The 21001-nt window shown below is 41.5% G+C and overlaps 1 protein-coding gene across 1 annotated transcript; it reads left to right on the top strand.

Moving 5' to 3' along the window:
• The first annotated feature begins 303 nt into the window (after nucleotides 1–303).
• LOC145535299 (synaptonemal complex protein 3-like) lies at nucleotides 304–19441 on the top strand. The gene is made up of 9 exons (XM_081563704.1): nucleotides 304–383; nucleotides 1191–1416; nucleotides 1953–2022; nucleotides 2188–2222; nucleotides 11460–11577; nucleotides 12422–12521; nucleotides 14841–14939; nucleotides 17216–17320; nucleotides 17456–19441. Exons 2-9 carry the CDS (start codon nucleotides 1245–1247, stop codon nucleotides 17534–17536), a joined length of 780 nt encoding a protein of 259 aa, XP_081419830.1. The 5' UTR covers nucleotides 304–383; nucleotides 1191–1244; the 3' UTR covers nucleotides 17537–19441.
• The last annotated feature ends 1560 nt before the right edge of the window (nucleotides 19442–21001 follow it).

The raw sequence follows: 21001 nt of genomic DNA, 5'->3' as shown, positions 1-21001 counted from the left end.
GCAAGGGGAAGGGAGTGAGTGGAACGGAAATCAGGAGGAGAGTGACGAGGAGTTGGTAAATGCTCCTTCATGAGGCGCGCGGAGGCTGGAGCACCTGGTCCTCGCCCCCCTGGCCTTCAGTGATTTCCCAGGAAAACGGCCGGCACAGGCAACGCCCTCTGCAGGCAGAACCTGGACAGCCGCAGCGTGGGTCCCCAGCCTGAGCACCTCCCCCTGGAGGGCTGTTCTGTCAGGGGCGGGGCTAGGCCCAGGCCCCGCCTCCCGCATGCGCACTGTGCCGGCCAATCGGCGCTGCTCCCTCTCAGGAGAGGCCTGGTGCTTCCTGGCTGTCCCGAGGTCCTGAGAGGAGCGTCGCGCGTGAAGGTCGCGATTTGGAGATCACGGTAAGGAGCTCGCCCTGTGTGGATGAGGGATGGAAGGAGGGAGGGACAGGCAGAAGGATCAAGAGGGGGACAGAGGGACCCTCAGGGAGGCCGGCGGCACCACGTGACCGTGAGCCGGGCTGGGGGAGGGGCGGCGGCGTCTTCTCAGACTTGAAAGAACCAGAGTGTGGGGCTGTGGCAGCCAGGCTGGCCTCTGAGGCGATGTCCCCGAGGGTTCCCCCTGGGCTCTAGCAGAGCAGAAGGAGGACCCTGAGGGCTGGGCCAGCAGGCGTGGTTTGGGGAGCGCCGTCGGTCCCCACATCCCGGGAGGGTCTCAGAGGGTGCGCGGGCATCGTCCACTCAGGTCTATCCTTCCTGCCTGGCCACCGGGCAGGATGGGCCGGTGCCCTGAGGTCATGGTGGGGTCCAGATGGCGTGTCAGGAAGGCCCCCAACCCGCCTGTGTCCAGACAGGTGCTGAACAGTTTATTTCCCCCCCATGGAGGGACACTCAGGTTTGTCCTGCCTGTGGTCGGGCCTCCCTGCCCAACACCCGATCCCTGGGGACGCGAGGCACGGGGGGCAGCCTCTGTGGGGTCCTGACACTCTGTCCCCAGAGGGGACACCTGTCACTCAGATGTCGGCGGGCAGCGCGGGGCTGTGAGGGGCGGTGCAGGAGCCAGTCCACCATCGCAGCGCTGGGGGGAGGGGGTCGCAATCACTGCATGCTTCATCAGCTCCTGGTCCAACAGTGGCGCACACCCTGATCTGCCACGGAGGACTCGTGCCGGCCATCGCTCGTTGACCCTGTGCCTGTCTGTGTCATTAGGTTTGTGCCCGTAGGGTGCAGGCGTGCTTTCTGTACCTCGGAACACACGAGTAGATGGAGAGGCCTCCGAGGAAGCGTCTCAGGACGGCTAAGGATGCCCCGAAGGAGGCTCAGGATGCCCCGATGGAGGCTCAGGACGCCCCGATGGAGGCTCAGGATATGGCAGCCTGTGACTCTGGGAATCAGGAGAGAAGAGAGCTGAGTGAGCCAGAGAGTATTTGCCAAGGTATGGTCTGTCCAAAACCTTTGCAGATCACAGCTCACGGGCGAGGGCGGAGTAGGGAGGGGCAGCGGGGACGGGCTGTGACCCTGTCCCTTGGGTCGCTGCTTCCCAGTTCTCCACATACTAAGCAGGGAAAGCCAGTGTGCCAAGCTGTGTCATGTACCGGAGGCTGCCCAATTCAGCCTCATATCGCAAACTGGGACTGCCCTGTAAGCTTCCTATCAGCTCTCCTTCATAGCAGCTTGCAGGTCCTCCTTTCCAAATCATTTCCCGGGGTGCTACATGTTTTGTTTTGTTTTGTTTTTTTCCCTGCTGGTAAACCCTGAAAGGCTTTTAATGCTGTCTCCAAAAAGTGGTCCTGGTCCCTGCCCTAAATTCATCTGACCTGCACATACAAGATTCCTCTGAGATGTCTGCTTTAAGAAGCTTTTGGTGGTACAAAGCCTGGAACCTTCCACAGTGAGGCTGTTTCTTCAGGAAACCTGACCAAAATGCCATACGCCAGTTTTAAACCTTTTTCCATTTTTATTTCCGTGCAGAAAACAGCTCAGTGACTGACATCCATGAAGAAGAAAGTCCTTCGCAAGCAGCATTTATGGAAAATGTGAGGTAATATGTTTAAAGGAATTTGGGCTTGCCTTATAAGGTACTTTAAGAAAAGTAAAGGTGGGCTCCTGTAGCAAGTATTATATGTGAAACACTTGGCGTGAAACGTTTCTTCCAAAACCAGTATGGTTTTTTACGTACCCTTAATTTAATGTGATTTCTTTACAGGAATGAATTAAAGGATCTGCTGAAAAAATTTGAAGGTATGCTTTAGGAGATATTGTAGTGAAAGTAAATTGTTTTAAAACTTTATAATATATCATAGGAAATGTGAATACCTTGTTCTCAGATTCAGGATCTTCCCTAAGTGTTTAGTATGGTTTGGCTTCATAGGTTTCCTTAGTTTCCCTTTTTACTGCAGATGTGGAGAGAATGGTGCTACCAGTGGTGAGGTCAGAGCAATGCTTTTATTTTATACATGGGTGCATTTGATGGACTGTGGGATATTAGAAGAATGTAAACAAAGCAATGTCTTTCCTCCTTGTATCTCAGAGTAAGGAATATATCCTTCTTTAATATCAATTTTTAATTTCCTCTACCTATTTTGTGTGACATTCCTTCTTCTTTTCTTTGGTGCATGCAGAATTTTATATTTAATCCTGTAAAATAAGTCTCTATTTTTATATTTACATTAACTGTGCAGTGGAGAACTAAAAGGAACTTTGCTAGCATGCTGGTGATATAGGATCAAACCATAAACTTAAAAGTTTAAAATTGTTCTCTTAGATATCAGTTACATTAACTGGGTTACAGGAAGAGACTCTTAACAAAGAGCCCGAGTCAGTTTTTGAGTTCTCTAAATGGATCCTTCATACAAGCAAGGTGTTTGAGTGGGAGCTGTCTCATAAACTGATTATTATGCAAGATAAACTGGATGTATAAAATTGTGTAGCTTCTTACAGTCCCTGGAAAGTAGCTATTCATGGTAGATCAATAACATACAATCAAATGTTTAGGAAAGCATTTTTAGAAATATTGAACATTTTGCAAATTGCAAACCTTTTTAAAACTGATGTAAGACAAACTCCCCATTTTTCCCTTATGAATGGATTTAGAAAGTGCTTTTGAATAAATTCCTTCATTTCCTCAAACTCTTCATGATCTTTGTCTTTAACTCAAAAATACATAAAATCCTCAATGACTAAATTTAAAAAATAGTTTTCTTGCCTTTTCATTTATTTTTTCTTTTTTGGACACTTCAAAAATAGAAAGATGATGTGTGTTTTACCTATTGACTTCTAACAGTAATCCATCAGAATGTGTCCTGTGATGCAGAGGATATTTTATAAATTTACCCAAAACCAGCTTTTATAAGTGCTTTCTTTTTTTTATTTTTATTTTTTTTAATAAATTTATTTATTTTAGTTGGGGGCTAATTACTTTATAATATTGTAGTGGTTTTTGCCATACATTGACATGAATCAGCCATGGGTTTACATGTGTTCCTCATCCTGAACGCCCGTCCCACCTACCTCACCATCCCATCCCTCTGGGTCATCCCATTGCCCCAGCCCTGAGCATTTGTCTCATGCATCGAACCAGGAATGGTGTTCTGTTTCACATATGATAAAATACATGTTTCAATGCTATTCTCTCAGAACATCCCAACCTCACCTTCTCCCTCAGAGTCCATAAGACTGTTCTATGCATATGTATCTCTTATTCTGTCTCACATATACGGTTATCGTTACCATCTTTCAAATTCCATATATATGCATTAGTATACTGTATTGGTGTTTTTCTTTCTGGCTTATGTCACTATGTATAATGGGCTCCAGTTTCATCCATCTCAATATAACTGATTCACATGTATTCTTTTTAATGGCTGAGTAATATTCCATTGTGTATATGTACCACAGCTTCCTTATCCATTTGGCTGCAGATGGACATCTAGGTTGCTTCCATGTCCTGGCTATTGTAAACAGTGCTGCGATGAACATTGGGGTACACGCATCTCTTTCAATTCTGGTTTCCTCAGTGTGTATGCCCAGCAGTGGGATTGCTGGGTCATATGGCAGTTCTATTCCCAGTTTTTTAAGGAATCTCCACACTGTTCTCCATAGTGGCTGTACTAGTTTGCATTCCCACCAACAGTGTAAGAGGGTTCCCTTTTCTCCACACCCTCTCCAGCATTTATTGCTTGTAGACTTTTGGATAGCAGACATTCTGACTGGTGCGAAATGGTACCTCATTGTGGTTTTGATTTGCATTTATCTGATAATGAGTGATGTTGAGCATCTTTTCATGTGTTTGTCAGCCATCTGTATGTCTTCTTTGGAGAAATGTCTGTTTAGTTCTTTGGCCCAGTTTTTGATTGGGTCATTTATTTTTCTGGAATTCAGCTGCAGGAGTTGCTTGTATATTTTTGAGATTAATTGTTTTTCTGTTGCTTCGTTTGCTATTATTTTCTCCCATTCTGAAGGCTGTCTTTTCACCTTGCTTATACTTTCCTTTGTTGTGTAAAAGCTTTTAATTTTAATTAGGTCCCATTTGTTTATTTTTGCTTTTATTTCCAATATTCTGGGAGGTGGGTCATGGAGGATCCTGCTGTGATTTATGTCAGAGAGTGTTTTCCCTACGTTTTCCTCTAGGAGTTTTATAGTTTCTGGTCTTACGTTTAGATCTTTAATCCATTTTGAGTTTATTTTTGTGTATGGTGTTAGAAAGTGTTCCAGTTTCATTCTTTTACAAGTGATTGACTGGTTTTCACAGCACCACTTGTTAAAGAGATTGTCTTTCCACCATTGTATACTCTTGCCTCCTTTGTCGAAGATAAGGTGTCCATAGGTGTGTGGATTTATCTCTGGGCTTTCTATTTTGTTCCATTGATCTATATTTCTATCTTTGTGCCAGTACCATACTGTCTTGATGACTGTGGCTTTGTAGTAGAGCCTGAAGTCAGGCAGGTTGATTCCTCCAGTTCCATTCTCCTTTCTCAAGATTGCTTTGGCTATTTGAGGTTTCTTATATTTCCATACAAATTGTGAAATAATTTGTTCTAGTTCTGTGAAAAATACCGTTGGTAGCTTGATAGGGATTGCATTGAATCTATAGATTGCTTTGGGTAGTATACTCATTTTCACTATATTAATTCTTCCAATCCATGAACACGGTATATTTCTCCATCTGTTTGTGTCCTCTTTGGTTTCTTTCATCAGTGTTTTATAGTTTTCTATATATAAGTCTTTTGTTTCTTTAGGTAGATATATTCCTAAGTATTTTATTCTTTTCATTGCAATGGTGAATGGTATTGTTTCTTTAATTTCTCTTTCTGTTTTCTCGTTATTTGTGTACAGGAATGCAAGGGATTTCTGTGTGTTAATTTTATATCCTTCAACTTTACTATATTCATTGATTAGCTCTAGGAATTTTCTGGTAGAATCTTTAGGGTTTTCTATGTAGAGGATCATGTCATCTGCAAACAGTGAGAGTTTTACTTCTTCTTTTCCTATCTGTATTCCTTTTATTTCTTTTTCCGCTCTGATTGGTGTGGCCAAAACTTCCAAAACTATGTTGAATAGTAGTGGTGAAAGTGGGCATCCTTGCCTTGTTCCTGACTTTAGGGGAAATGCTTTCAATTTTTCACAATTGAGGATAATGTTTGCTGTGGGTTTGTCATATATAGCTTTTATTCTGTTGAAGTATGTTCCTTCTGTTCCTGCTTTCTGGAGAGTTTTTATCATAAATGGATGTTGAATTTTTTCAAAAGCTTTTTCTGCATCTATTGAGATAATCATGGTTTTTATCTTTCAGTTTGTTAATGTGGTATATTACATTGATTGATTTGCGGATGTTAAGGAAACCTTGAATTCCTGGGATAAAGCCCACTTGGTCATGATGTATGATCTTTTTAATATGATGTTGGATTCTGTTTGCTAGAATTTTATTAAGGATTTTTGCATCTATGTTCATCAGTGATATTGGCCTGTCGTTTTCTTTTTTTGTGGCATCTTTGCTTGGTTTTGGAATTAGGGTGGTGGTGGCCTCATAGAATGAGTTTGGAAGTTTACCTTCTTCTGCAATTTTCTGGAAGAGTTTGAGTAGGATAGGTGTTAGCTCTTCTCTAAATTTTGGTAGAATTCCGCTGTGAAGCCGTCTGGTCCTGGGCTTTTGTTTGCTGGAAGATTTCTGATCACAGTTTCTATTTCCATGCTTGTGATGGGTGTTTTAAGATTTTCTATTTCTTCCTGGTTCAGTTTTGGAAAGTAATGCTCTTCTAAGAATTTTTCCATTTCTTCCAAATTGTCCCTTTGATTGGCATATAGTAGTCTCTTATGATCCTTTGTATTTCTGTGTTGTCTGTTGTGATTTCTCCATTTTCATTTCTAATTTTGTTGATTTGATTCTTGTCCCTTTGTTTCTTGATGAGTCTGGCTGATGGTTTGTCTATTTTATCTTCTGAAAGAACCAGCTTTTAGCTTTGTTGATTTTTGCTATGGTCCCTCTTGTTTCTTTTGCATTTATTTCTGCCCTAATTTTTAAGATTTCTTTCCTTCTACTAACCCTGGGGTTGTTCATTTCTTCCTTTTCTAGTTCCTTTAGGTGTAGAGTAAGGTTATTTATTACACTTCTTTCTTGTTTCTTGAGGTAAGCTTGTATTGCTATGAACCTTCCCGTTAGCACTGATTTTACTGATTCCCATAGGTTTTGCATTGTTGTGTTTTCATTTTCATTCGTTTCTGTGCATATTTTTATTTCTTTTTTGATTTCTTCTGTGATTTGTTGATTATTCAGAAGCATGTTGTTTAGCCTCCATATGTTGGAATTTTTAATAGATTTTTTTCCCTGTAGTTGACATCTAATCTTACTGCACTGTGATCAGAAAAGATTCTTGGAATGATTTCAATTTTTTTGAATTTACCAAGGCTAGATTTATGGCCCAGGATGTGATCTATCCTGGAGAAAATTCCGTGTGCACTTGAGAAAAAAAGTGAAATTCATTGTTTTGATGTGAAATGTCCTGTAGATATGAATTAAGTCTAAATGGTCCATTGTATCATTTAAAGTTTGTGTTTCCTTGCTAATTATCTGTTTGATTGATCTATCCATAGGTGTGAGTCGGGTATTAAAGTCTCCCACAATTATTGTGTTGCTGTTAATTTCCCCTTTCATACTTGTTAGGATTTGCCTTACATATTGTGGTGCTCCTATGTTGGGTGCATATATATTTATAATTGTTATATCTTCTTCTTGGATTGATTCTTTGATCATTATGTAGTGTCCTTCTTTGTCTCTTTTCATGGCTTTTATTTCAAAGTCTGTTTTATCTGATATGAGTATTGCTACTCCTGCTTTCTTTTCATCTCCCATTTGCATGAAATACCTTTTTCCAGCCCTTCACTTTCAGTCTGTATGTGTCCCTTGTTTTGAGGTGGGTCTATTGTAGGCAGCATATATAGGGGTCTTGTTTTTGTATCCATTCAGCCAGTCTTTGTCTTTTGGTTGGGGCATTCAATCCATTTACATTTAAGGTAATTATTGATAAGTATGATCCCGTTGCCATTTACTTTGTTGTTTTGGGTTCGAGTTTATAAACCTTTTCTGTGTTTCCTGTCTAGAGAAGATCCTTTATGATATGTTGAAGAGCTGGTTTGGTGGTGCTGAATTCTCTGAGCTTTTGCTTGTCTGTAAAGCTTTTGATTTCTCCTTCATATTTGAATGAGATCCTTGCTGAGTACAGTAATCTGGGTTGTAGGTTTTTCTCTTTCATGATTTTAAGTATGTCCTGCCATTCCCTTCTGGCCTGAAGAGTTTCTATTGAAAGATCAGCTGTTATCCTTATGGGCATCCCCTTGTGTGTAATTTGTTGTTTTTCCCTTGCTGCTTTTAGTATTTGTTCTTTGTGTTTGATCTTTGTTAATTTGATTAATATGTCTATTGGGGTGTTTCGCCTTGCATTTATCCTGTTTGGGACTCTCTGGGTTTCTTGGACTTGGGTGCTATTTCCTTCCCCATTTTAGGGAAGTTTTCAACTATTATCTCCTCAAGTAGTTTCTCATGGCCTTTATTTTTGTCTTCTTCTTCTGGGATTCCTATCATTCAAATGTTGTGGTGTTTGACATTGTCCCAGAGATCTATGAGGTTGTCCTCATTTCTTTTAATTCTTTTTTCTTTTCTCCTCTCTGCTTCATTTATTTCCACCATTCTATTTTCGACCTCACTTATCCTATCTTCTGCCTCAGTTATTCTACTGTTAGTTCCCTCCAGAGTGCTTTTGATCTCAGTTATTTCATTATTCATTATTGATTGACTCTTTTCTATTTCTTCTAGATCCTTGTTAAATGTTTCTTGCATCTTCTCATTCCTTGACTCCAGGCTATTTATCTGTAACTCCATTTTGTTTTCAAGATTTTGGATCATTCTTACTATCATTATTCTGAATTCTTTTTCAGGTAAACTCCCTATCTCCTCCTCTTTTGTTTGGTTTGGTGGGCACTTATCATGTTCCTTTACCTGATGAGTATTTCTCTGCCTTTTCATTTTGTTTAGATTGCTGTGTTTGGGGTGGCCTTTCTGTATTCTGGCAGTTTGTGGTTCCTCTTTATTGTGGAGGTTCCTCCCTGTGGATGGGGTTGGACGAGTGGCTTGTCAAGGTTTCCTGGTTAGGGAAGCTTGCATCGGTGTTCTGGTGGGTGGAGCTGGACTTCTTCTCTCTGGAGTTCAATGACGTATCCAGTAGTGAGTTTTGAGATGTTTATGGGTTTGGTGTGGCTTTGGGCAGCCTGTATATTAAAACTCAGGGCTATATTCCTGTGTTGCTGGAGAATTTGCGTGGTGTGTCTTGCTCTGGAACTTGTTGGCTCTTAGGTGGAGCTTGGTTTCAGTGTACATATGGACGCTTTTGGATGAGCTCTTATTGATTAATATTCCCTGGAGTCAGGAGTTCTCTGGTGTTCTCAGGTTCCGGATGTAAGCCTCCTGTCTCTGGTTTTCAGTCTTATTCTTCCAGTATCCTCAAGACTTCTCCATCCATACAGCAGTGATGATAAAACATCTAGGTTGATGGAGAAAAGATTCTCCAGAGTCTGAAATACCGAGAGAGGTTAACGGAGTTCCATAGAGAAGAGAAGAGGGAGGAGGGATATAAAGGTGACTAGGAGGAGGAGAGTGTGAATCAAAAGGTGAGAGAGCAATCTAGCCAGTTATCAAATCCCTATGTGCTCTCCACAGCCTGGAACACCCAGAGAGGTTCACGGAGTTACATAGAGAATAGAAGAGGGAGGAAGGAGATAGAGGTGAGCAGGAGGAGAAGGTGAGGGTCAAAAGGAGAGAGACAGATGTAGCCAGTAATCAGTTCCCTAAGTGGTCTCCACAGCCCAGAATACCCTAAGAGATTCACAGAGTTGGGTAGAGAAGAGAAGGAGGAGGGAGGAGATAGAGGTGACCTAGGGGAGAAAAAAGAGAGTCAAAAGGGAAAGAGGAATATCAAGCCAGTAATCACACTCCTAAGTAAAACTGGGCGCTGAAGATTGTATTCTTAAAGGTACAAAATTGATAACAAATACCAAAAAGCAAAGATTAAATATCTAGAGTACAAGTTAGACTCCCAAAATGCAATATTAAAAAAACAAAACAAAATCATAAAAATTGTAAAAAAAAATAGGAAATTTACTTTAAAAATAGGGTCTTTTTTTTGCAACGTAATAGTAGATTATAAAAATGAAAATTAAAGGAGTAATAAAGGACTTAAAAATATTTTTTTAATTAAAAAATGATAATAGTAAAAATATATCTAGAAATTTCTCTGGAGCTGTTGTGGGCAGTGTAGGGGCAGTTCAGTTTCAGGTAGTTCCTTGTTCCAGCTTATACTTCTCAAGGTCTTTAGGCCCCTTCCAATGTAGTTGGTGCTAACTACAGGGTTTTAATCTGTTGCACCTGTCACTTCCAAAGCAGTTCCCTCTGTTTATTTTGGCTTCTTCTGTTTGCTGGTTTCTTCAGTGTCTAATTTCTGCCCTGACACAAGAGGGTGAAGGTGGTCACTCATTTAGGCTCACTTGTTCAGTCGTGCTGTGGGGAGGGAGGAACACCACAAACAAATATCACTGGAGTGTGTGGGGAGTACTTGCAGTGTCTTGGCCGCACAGGGTTTGTCCCTGCTCATGGCGTGTGTGCTTTCCCAGTCTACACTGCTCAGGCTCCAGGTTGCTCTGCAAGGGAACTGTCTAAAGCGGGCCCTGGGTTGTGTGCACTTCCCAGGTCTAAGCCACTCAGGTTCAGATTCTTGGGTACTCCACAAAGGTGCAGACTCGTTTGGGCCTGCGTTTTGTGCCCTTCCCATGTCCAGGCAGCTCAGGCAACCAGGTGCTTGGCGAACACACTCTCCCCAGCTGGGCAGAGCGTCTTACGACCTCCCCTGTCCCAGCTGCTCGGTTTCCTGGGTGCACAATGGGAGTGCCATCTCAGCTGTGCCATGTGTCTCTGCTGGGGAGCTGATCTCTGGCTGCAACCCTCCTGGTGGATGTCAATCATCCAGCATCCCAGAAAGACTTGGTTAGCAGCTGGGAGCCTGCTCGCAGTTTGGTAGAGGATGTCATCTCTGGGACTGAGATTGCCCCTTTCCAGCTCTGGCTGTTGCCTGCCTGCCTCTCTGCCTCTGGCAGGGGATGGACTGGTCCACAGCTGGCTAGCTCTCCTCTGGTATTCGCTCAGTCCTTTGTTCTGTGAGCAGGCCCAGCAGTGCCTTAGGTTAGAGCTTCTTGTGGGAAAGTTCTCTCTCTTTCTCTTTTTTCTCTCTCTCTGGGTATCCCAATGTTTGGACTCCTATTTCATGTTAGCTCCCTCAGATTGTCCTCAGGGCATTCAGGTCTGGTCCCTACCCTAAGCAATGCAGCCCACACCTCCCTGTTCAGCCCCTGCTTGCTGGTGGTGGATGTGAGCATCTGGGCTACTTCTCCACTGGAAGTTGCCGCTAGGCATGTAATCTGTGGGTTTTATTTATTTATTTATTTTTCCTCCCAGTTATGTTGCCTTCTGAGAATCCAAAACTCCCCACAGACCTGCCGGTGAGAGGTTTTCCTGGTGTTTGGAAACTCCTCTTTTACGAATCCCTCTCCAGGACGGGACTCCATCCCTAACTCCTTTGTCTCTCTTTTTATCTTTTATATTTTGTCCTACCTCCTTTCAAAGACAATGGGCTGCCTTTCTGGGTGCCTGGTGTCCTCTGCCAGCGTTCAAGAGTTGTTTTGTGGAGTTTGCTCAGAGTTCAAATGATCTTTTGATGAATTTGTGGGGGAAAAAGTGTTCTCCCTGTCCTATTCCTCCACCATCTTAGGACCACCCACAGTTATAAAATTAGAATTGAGATGCTAGCAACTGAAAGATTATACAGAAAAAAGGGAAACACATATTTGATTTTTGACATTATGCCGTTTTAAAAATGGTGATTGTATTTCCAATACTACTGAATCAATACTAAATGGAAATATATTTTTTTAATATAGATGATATTAAGAAGGTTCTTCATGCAAACAGAAAAAAATTTATAATGAATACCAATGCTTCTGTCCAAAGCATTAACCTGATAATTGAGCATGTTTGGAAAACCCAGGAGGAACAAAGGTAACAAACGTTGGTTTTTGGAGCCAGAACCTGGGTGTCATGTCTTAGTGTTTGTGAGTCCAACTTAATTAAAATAATGTTGTTATCCTCTGTTAATTGAAGTCTCTGTTGAGAAATATATGCAGTTTGATTTTTATCGAAGTCAATCCTTCCTTTAGTCCTATAAACTTACACCTTAATTGAAAGAAGAGGTATTACTAAAGGTCAATAATGATAACCTATTTTCTCCTTTCAAATTATACTTGAGTTTTGTTAGTATTTAAGAAATAAAATATATCCATTCTTGGAATATGCTAGCTGAATAAAAGAGAAATGTCTTGTGATATTTAGCTGTATTCAATTATGTGGGAAGGGTTAATCTTATATTTGAATAATTGCAAAATTTATTGTCATCAGGTCCACTGTTCTTTTGGGCAAAATCTTTATTGTGACAGGGTGGGAGTGGGTGAGATGTAATATTCCTGTTTAGAAAACTTATATGACATCTTCATTGAAACTCTTTATCATGTCACAGCCTATATGTTATTCAGTAAGAGAAAAGGAAAAAAAAAACTTAGAGATAAAATGCATTTGGGGGGAAATTTATACTGCATTAAATCTTTCTGAGTTCTCAAGAGCTAAGGCATGTGAGATCACATCCCTCTTAGACAGTTAGGGACAAATACTGAGGGAATGAGAGTAAATCGTCCATTTTATTTTGCCGTTTCCCATGTGAAATTTTCAGCTGCAATTATTCCCTTCTCCCTCTATAGTATGATTTGTGTCATACCAGTTTTGTTTTGAATGTGTTTACTTTTTTCTTAGCGATATGAAGTATGACATTGCTCGTTATTACATTTTACAGGCAGAAGCTTTATCGTGAATATTCTCAGCAGTTTCTGACTTTGTTTCTGGAGTGGGATACAAGCGTGCGGAAAACCAAGGAAGAAGAAGAAAAACTAGCTGTTGGTATCAGGCTTAAATTTCTAATTAATCTGTTGTAACCAAGAGGCTTCCCAAGAGGTGGCGCTAGTGGTAAAGAACCTGCCTGCCAATGCAGGAGACCTAAGAGGCACAGGTTCAATCCCTGGGTCGGGAAGATTCCCTGGAGGAGGTCATGGCAACCCACTCCAGTATCCTTGCCTGGAGAATCCCAGTGACAGAGGAGCCTGGCGGGCTACAGTCCATAGGGTCCCAAAGAGTTGAACAGGACTGAAGCGACTTAGCATGCATGTGTGCTTTGTAACCAAGTCTCAAGTTTAATGGAGAGCCTGGTCATGTCTTAGACCCACAGACCTGAACCAGGGCCCCACTGCTGCCTATGTGGTTGGACCCGGGTCACAGAAAATCAGAGAAGTACAGGCACACACCACACTCACAAAAGCCCCCGGTCTTACTCCCTCTCTTGGTTTGGATTCTTGCAGTTCCAAGTGTTGGAAATTTACCAGAGTTCAAAAGCAGAGTTTCAAGTCAGGCCTTATCTAAAGTTTCTCAGGCAGGGTCATTTGAGCTCTGTCTCCATCTCCCAGTAGGATTTTTCCATGAGATCTGTAAGACAGTCTTGCAATCCTAAACGTGCTCTCAGTTCAGTAAACCCCAGTGTGTTGTGCTTAGTCGCTGAGTCGTGTCCGACTTCTCTGTGACCCCATGGACTGCAGTCTGCCAGGCTCCTCTGTCCGTGGGGATTCTCCAGGCAAGAATACTGGAGTGGGTTGCCATGCCCTCCTCCAGGGAATCTTCCCAATCCAGGGATCGAGCCCAGGTCTCCCGCACTGCAGGCGGATTCTTTACGATCTGAGCCACCAGGGAAGCCCAAACCCCAGTGGACCGAGAAAATCTTCATCTGTGGCTTGGCAGGAAATTCCTCCGGAGAACTATCACTCATCTAGTTTGGATCATTTGCCTATTCCAGAACCAGCCATTGCAGTCTGGGCATGGTTTACTCTTACTTGACTGTCCTCTGTCACAGGTAGGGGTAAGGATGGTGGAGGAGGTGTTGCCTTTTGAGAACAGAGGAGAATACCTGGAATTGTATCCTCACGGTGGGTCAGTGGATGGGCCATGGAAATACCATTGCCAAGCTGCATTACAGTCCAACTTAGATGAGCGTCATAGTGATCACCAATCTAAAATAAGACCTGTCTGTGCGGTTGTGGCTGAGCAGCTGAAGAGTTGGATTTTCCAGGGTTAGGGTGAGCTAAGCATGTTGACAGAGTGAAAAGGGGGCAAGGTGAAAGTGTAAGGGTGTATGTATAGTGAATGTCCATGTCCTTAACTGGGAAGGAGGATACAGGGCAGGGGGTGCAGAAACGGGGCAGTGAAAAATGTTCAATTCAAATGTAGATATCAGGTCCTGGTAGGGTACTGAGACATAGTAGAAAGGGGAGTGAGCTGCAAACATAGGAAGGTAGAGGTTACCTGATGGGAAAAATGGGAAAACAGTATATATAGTACAGTGGTCAAGACCCTGGGCTCTGGAGCCATAATGTTGGGATCCAATTCTGATTTGTCCAATTACTGGCTATGGAGCCATGGGCAGATTACATATCTCTGACAGGTCTCAGTGTCCTCGTGTATGAATGGGGTGTAATAAGAGTACCTACATCATAGGTTTGTCTTGAGGATGAGTTCCTAAGGGAGTTCCCTGGTGGTCTAGTGGTTAGGATTCGGGGCTTTCACTGCCTTGGCCAGGGTTCAGTCCCTGGTTGGGAAACTGAGATCCTACAATCCACTCCGTGCAGCCTCCCTCCCCCCAACCCCTCCCCCTCCCCTCCCCTTCAAAATGAGTTCCTATATGTTAATTTCACTGAAAATCTTTCACTTACTCTTGGTAAAGAGATGGTGGTGAAAGCTGTTTGTAGATTTTGAAGCTACCAAGAATTAAGACGAATGTTTTGAATATGGGCAAAGAAGGATATTTCCTGTGTACAGCATTGTATTTCTGCTTCCGCATGCACTACAGCATCCTCACCAAGAAAGATCTCTTTTTCATCTATCACCATACAGTTGATTCCCTTCAATGTTACAAACCAATTTTACCTCAACAAAAGATACATTAAACAAGAAAGAAAGAGCCTTCTCAATGATCCATGAATAGTATCATTTCATTTGTTTGTATATTGGTGGTAAACACAAACGTCTAAGCTTTGTTTTAAAATTTAGCACAGAAAATGTTAAAAATATTGATTTAAAGAATAATCCTTTTAATGTCCTGTAGAATTACATGTTGCTAAATATTAAATTAACCACATTTTATCTCAACTTCTTTTCTTTTCTACTTGTAGAATTTGTTTCGTGAGCAACAAAAGCATTTTCAAGCAGCAAGAATTGTTCAGAGACAGAGACTGGATAAAATTGTAAACTTACACGACCAGTTCTTAAAGGTCTGTTGTATTTGGTAATGCAATTCATTCTTATAAAACATAATGTGTATTTTGAAGTAGAAGTTAGATTCTTTCATAGTTTTGGTAACAGTATTTTGGTGATAATGTTTTAAATTCTTCAGCATTTTCCATTTGGAGCAATTTATTCTGGATGAACATGAATTTATTTTTATTTATTTTTTATTAATTGATTTATTTATTTGTATTTTTAAGATTTATTATTACCTTGTGATATTACTTAAAGTAGGAAGTGGTACATTGGGAATAGTAATGAGAAAGAGATGTATCATGATTAAAATCGATACTTTAATCCTAATTTTATACCTCAGCAGTCAGTTTTTTGGGAGATCAGTGACAACTATCACGGAAAGTAGGAAGTCAGTGATTAGGGCCTAATGTCTTTTACTTCTGTTTACTTCAGTGGTGTATGTGAAATAGTAAGTAGCAATTGTAATTCCTGAATATCTCTTTTATTTTCCAGTATATTATGTGAGTGGTTTTTGGCATATTTGCTTTTAGTTTTTAATGTATTTATGTTAATTGGAAGATAATTACTTGACAACGCAGAATTGCTACAGTGACTAAAAATGAATGGCTTTATATGCAAACGCGTAGTCACAGGAGGAAGCCTGGAATGCATAGCAGTGTGAAAAATCCAGAGGAGGACAAAAAGCTTGTGAATTGAGAATCATCTACCATGCCATTCTCCCACTAGCAGATTGTAGTCATGACACTGTTCTCTGCTTCATACAGATGCATACTTATTCAGGAAGCAATGGAATCCCAGATATACACCCCTTCTTATTTTGATGAAATGTTCCATTTCAATACCTTGCTCAAATACATGTTAATATGTCACTCTTCTAAACTACTTAAGATAGTTTAAGTAAACTGATAAAAGAGTTTTAAAATAAATATACTTTAAAGAACTTTAGAATCATTTAGTGCAAAAGCATTATTGTAGAAGTGTTTCCAAGTGGACATAATGCATTATTCTAATGCTCCCTGGTAACTGGCTATTAATTGATGTGAAGATTTGATAAAGTACCAAAGAAGATATCAGATTGGTAACTTCAGTGTTGTCTTTGCCTCCCCTAAGTTCCTTGTCCTTCCCACCCAGCTATTACTTGGCCCTGCAATTTTCACCTCTGCTGCTGTACTTTAATTTCTTCCTTTGGACTCCCACTGCTGCTGCCCTACCTGGTTCAGGGCCTCATCATCATCCCTTGCTTGTTCTATTAAACTCTTGCCTGACTTCTCTCCTCTCCAGTCCATCCTTCACACTTCTGTAATATGATCCTGCAAAAAGTATCCCTTCCCTCTTGCAAACCTGTCATAATAGCTTCCCAGTTTGAAGTCTCAGGTGTTCAATGTGTCCCCCATAACAAGACCCCCCTCTCTTTGTGGTCTCCCGCATACATTCTTTGTCTCCTCCCACCTGTCCAGATTGGTTGCTTTCTCTGCACTAAGTCACCATTACTTCCTTGCTTTGCGTATGCTCCTCGCCTGTTGTAGGCTTGATCCCCTTCTCCTTTTACCTATTGACATCTTATTCTTTTGCCAACAAAATCAGAAACAATCCTATTTTCCACTACATAGCCACAGCAGAATATGCTTCCTGAATGTTATACTGGTTTTGTGTTACTTTCTGTTTACATGTTTTTAATTCTCACTGGAATAAGGAAGAGATTATATACTCATTTTCTAATTCTCCCAGGGCACTTAACAGAATGCTTTTTATATAGGATGCACCAGATTCCTATTTGCTGAAAGAATAGTAAAAGTTTAGAACATGTTTGCTTTTCACACCTTAATGAGGTCCTATGACAGATCATCTTTTCCCTCTAATGGAGCCATGCTGCATTGATTATTAGTCATTATAGGTGCATTGTTACCTGGTGTTTAGAAAGCTTGTCAGAGAGTTTTTAAACTATGGCATTTCATGATATGAGACTGTCAGTGATTTTCTTTCTTCCTCCTCCTCTTCTCCTTCCTCCTCCTTTTCTCCTTCTTCTTCTTTTTGGTCCACCTTGACCTTAGCTGTTCACGAACCCATTGTTTTGAGCAAAGTGTGATGATAATGATCTTTGACTCAGATACAACATTTGAAAGATTTCTTAAGTGGGTATTTCAGTCTCCATGTTTTTGTTATAATATTTTGAAATAAATAATGAGCATCCTTTGTTAAGAGTTGCTACTTTGAAATTTAATCGTATGTGTTTAGAATGTGAAATGAAAAGTGGTGCTTTGTCACTGGACTAGGCTTTATGTTTTAGACTATGGAGGAGCTTCAGAAGGAACATGAACATCTTCTGACTGATGAACAAAGTGAAGTTAGACGAGAAATGGCCGTGCTGCAAGACAAAATTGTGATGGATGCTGTAAGTAGTGCATGTTTAATACTGAGAACTATGGAGGGACACGAACATTGGGGTATTTATATTTTTATGAACTGTATGTAACAATTACCTAAATAATATGCAAATGTTTAATATTTCTTTTCTTTCTGGAAACAGCAACACCAAGAGCTGGCAACTATTCGGAAGTCTCTTCAACACCTGCTGTCTGATGACGTTGAAGAAAGAACTGGAACCTAAGTTATATGATAGAAACGTAATTTTAGCTCCATCAAACCTATACATTTCCATAGTCTAAAATTTTCTAGTTGCAGTCAGTATATCTTGTTTATCATTTGTTTGTTAAGTGTAAGAATCCTTTTCTGTTAACCACTAAATGAATCCTAAACAGTTATGTGGGTAGCAGCAATTTCACAGGTACAGGGATCAAGCTTTCCACCCTTTGGGTAGCAAATGGAGATGTTTTCTCCCTGCCACTGTCAATTAAGTTTTGGCAATAAATTGACTTCATTTTAAGTTTTGGCCTCAGCAGTTCTGTACCAGCCCTAGAAAATGGAAAGCACCAGTGTGGAAAGTTATAGTGTTCATCTTTAAGGAAAAGAAAAACTGAAGAATATAAAATCTATGTCATCTGTGAATCCCCTTTGTATTTACTCATTGGTTTACAGACCCAAATCCAGTGGGGGAAAGTGATTTCAAAGGAAAATCTTCTCCATTGCCTTAGAAAAATTATTAGAAGCACTTGAGATTCTGTTTGTGAATAAATTGAACTGCTAAAAATCATTAAGAGGACAGGCCTAGGTATATAAATATCCATGCTGAGATATGGGCTTGTGAATTGCCATGTCCACAGAGACATTAAAATGTCATTAAATTGTTGCTGGTACACTATTAAATGACACCTGCCCTTAGCATTGATCCAAACGCATTTTATATTAATACTCCTTTCAATGAACCATGACACAGGAGGCCAGAGATGTTTGCGCAGGTGGGATCCAAGGACTCGGGGTCAACTGGAAAAGACCCACAGAGGATAACACACCTGGATGTCAGGGGGAGGCGAGTGAGAAACAGGGATGCCCCAAGTCAGCTCTCTTGAGGTGACCCCTAGTTAGAGACAGCCCCCGGACAGCTCTGGACCCGGGGCCCTAGACTAAGACAAAGCCGTGCTGCTCCACATGCAACTCACAAGAGGAGAGCCAGCCGACTTTGGTTATCACTGTGTAAGGCTTTCGACAGCTTCTTAGTGTGGAGGAAGGGGAAGGTCTTACCAGGACCTGCCATCCAGACTATTTATGTTGTTTTTCAGTTGTTAAGTCTCGTCTGACTCTTTGCAACCCCATGGGCTGCAGCACGCCAGGCTACCCTGTCCTTCACTAGTAGCAGGGTGCATTGCTGGCTGGTGGTTTCAAGTCAGAGAGACTTTCTGAAAGACAGGTATGGGTTTGAGTCTCAGCCTGGGCACTTCTCAGTTATGTGACTCTCAACTTGTGTCCTAAATTGTCTGTTCCCTACAACACTCCTTTTTTGGTGGTTGGTGGGGGCTGAGGTGGTTCAGATCAATTAGCAGTGCTTCTACTCTCAAGGGGATGATTAAACATCATGAAAGAATACTGGACTTCAGCACTTCCCAGTGGTCATTTCGGGAACCCTGAGCTGAGACAGACAGGTGGGAGAGGCAGAGTGGTCCCTGAGAACTTGATCAGGGACCGTTGAGGTCTTCCATTTCCCTACTCAGTATCCGTGTACCCAGTTCACTTGGTTCCCCTCCACAGAAACAACAAATTGTTACAGATGGGACGAAGATGCAGGAAAGAAAAGTCAGCCTATTCCTGTTTATGTACACGTTAAATGCATTTGCAAAAACTGTAAGACAATGCCATGCTTTTCGGTTCTTTTTTTTTTTACTTTTAAAAAATGCACTATTGTTTCTTGTATAACATGTTCACATGTGCATCATGATAAGGTTAATATTGCTTTTTTACTTCAGTTCATAAGTTATAGAGTGGGTTTCTTATTCCTATCACCCAAAATACTTAAGGATTTTATTACTGTGTTGTGAAGAGTGTTATAGTTCAACCAAAAAAAAATAATGATATTCTCAGACTGCAAAACTTGCCATTTTATAAAGATTTTTGCTCAGTTCTTGTTGTTCAGTCAATCAGTCGTGTTCAACTCTTTGCAACCCCATGGACTGAAGCATGCCAGTCTTCCCTGCCCTTCACTGTCTCCCAGGGTTTGCTCAAACTCATGCCCATTGAGTCGATGATACCATCCAACCATCTCATCCTCTGTCACCCCCTTCTCCTGCCCTCAATCTTTCCGAGCAGCAGGGTCTTTTCCAGTGAGTTGGCTCTTCCCATCAGGTGGCCAAAGTATTGGAGCTTCAGCTTCAGCATCAGTCCTTCCAATGAATATTCAGGGTTGATTTCCTTTAGGATTGACTGGGTTGACCTCCTTGCTGTCCAAGGGAGTCTCAAGAGTCTTCTCCAGCACCGAAATTCAAAAGCATCAATTCTTCGGTGCTCAACCCTCTTTATGGTCAAACTCTCACATTTGTACATGACTACTGGAGAAATCATAGCTTTGACTAGATGGATCTTTGTCGGCAAAGTGATGTCTCTGCTTTTTAATACGTTGTCTAGGTTGGTCATAACTTTTCTTCCAAGGAGCACGTGTCTTTTAATTTCATGGCTGCAGTCACCATCTGCAGTGATTTTGGAGCCCAAGAAACTAAAGTCTGTTGCTGTTTCCATTTTTCCCCCTCATTTATTTGCCATGAAGTGATAGGATTGGATGCCATGATCGTAGTTCCACTCAGTGACATTAAGCAAATTCACAAGCTTGGGAAGCCACCCCCTGTATCTTCTTACGACATGTTCCCATAAGTCCTAAAGGACATCTTTTACCCATTAAGAGGTCACTCTGATTCCCACCTCCTCCATCCCCACCCTCATCTCCTGGCAAGCATTAATTGGCTTTCAGTCTTTATGGACTGGCTTTTTCGGGACATCTCCTTTCAACGGAATCACACCATACCTGTCCTTTTGTGTGTGGTTCATTTCACTTCAATGGTGATTTCCCAACTGATTCACGTTGTAACATTCCTTTTCTTGTCTGCATATTCTTCCATCCCATGGAGAGTTCACCTTGCATTTATTCCTCCTTCCATCCCTTGAAAATTGGGTTGTTTCCCCCTTTGGCTGTTTTGAATAATGCTACTATGAACATATAATCCTGGGGTTTTTTTTAACTCCTGCTTTAAAAGTTGGTTTTTTCTTTTTTTTTCGGGCAGGATGTTTTATTTCTAAGAGTGGAATCACTACATCTCACAGTAATCCTATGTTGAAGCTTTGGAGGAAGCGCCAAACTGTTTTCAACATCCACTGTTTGATTTTAAATTCCCCCAGTGTAGCATCACCAACTCAGTGGACATGAATTTGAGCAACGTCTGCGAGGTAGTGGAGGACAGAGGAGCCTGGCATGCTGCAATCCATGGGGTTGCAAAGAGCCGGACGTGACTTAAAGCCTGACCAACAGCAACAACAATGGTGCATAAGGCTTCCAGTTCCTCCAGATTCTCAACAACACTTGTTATTTTCCTGTGTCTAAATTTTAGACATCTTTGTTGTTCAGTTGTTAAGTCATGCTTGACTGTGTGTGACCCTATGGGCTGCAGCAACCCAGGCTTCCCTGTCCTCCACT

This window comes from Giraffa tippelskirchi, chromosome X, assembly GCF_054371585.1.
Source record: "Giraffa tippelskirchi isolate mGirTip1 chromosome X, T2T-mGirTip1v1.2.pri, whole genome shotgun sequence".
Lineage (NCBI taxonomy): Eukaryota > Metazoa > Chordata > Mammalia > Artiodactyla > Giraffidae > Giraffa > Giraffa tippelskirchi.
This window is presented reverse-complemented; position numbering and strand designations above follow the sequence as displayed.

Bases quoted from the DNA above. Each gene is read 5' to 3' on its own strand.
- LOC145535299 (XM_081563704.1), top strand. From the start codon at position 1,245: ATGGAGAGGCCTCCGAGGAAGCGTCTCAGGACGGCTAAGGATGCCCCG. The intron at 12,522-14,840 runs GTTGGTATCAGG...TTCTACTTGTAG, and splicing joins AAGAAGAAGAAAAACTAGCT to AATTTGTTTCGTGAGCAACA. The intron at 17,321-17,455 runs GTAAGTAGTGCA...TTCTGGAAACAG, and splicing joins ACAAAATTGTGATGGATGCT to CAACACCAAGAGCTGGCAAC.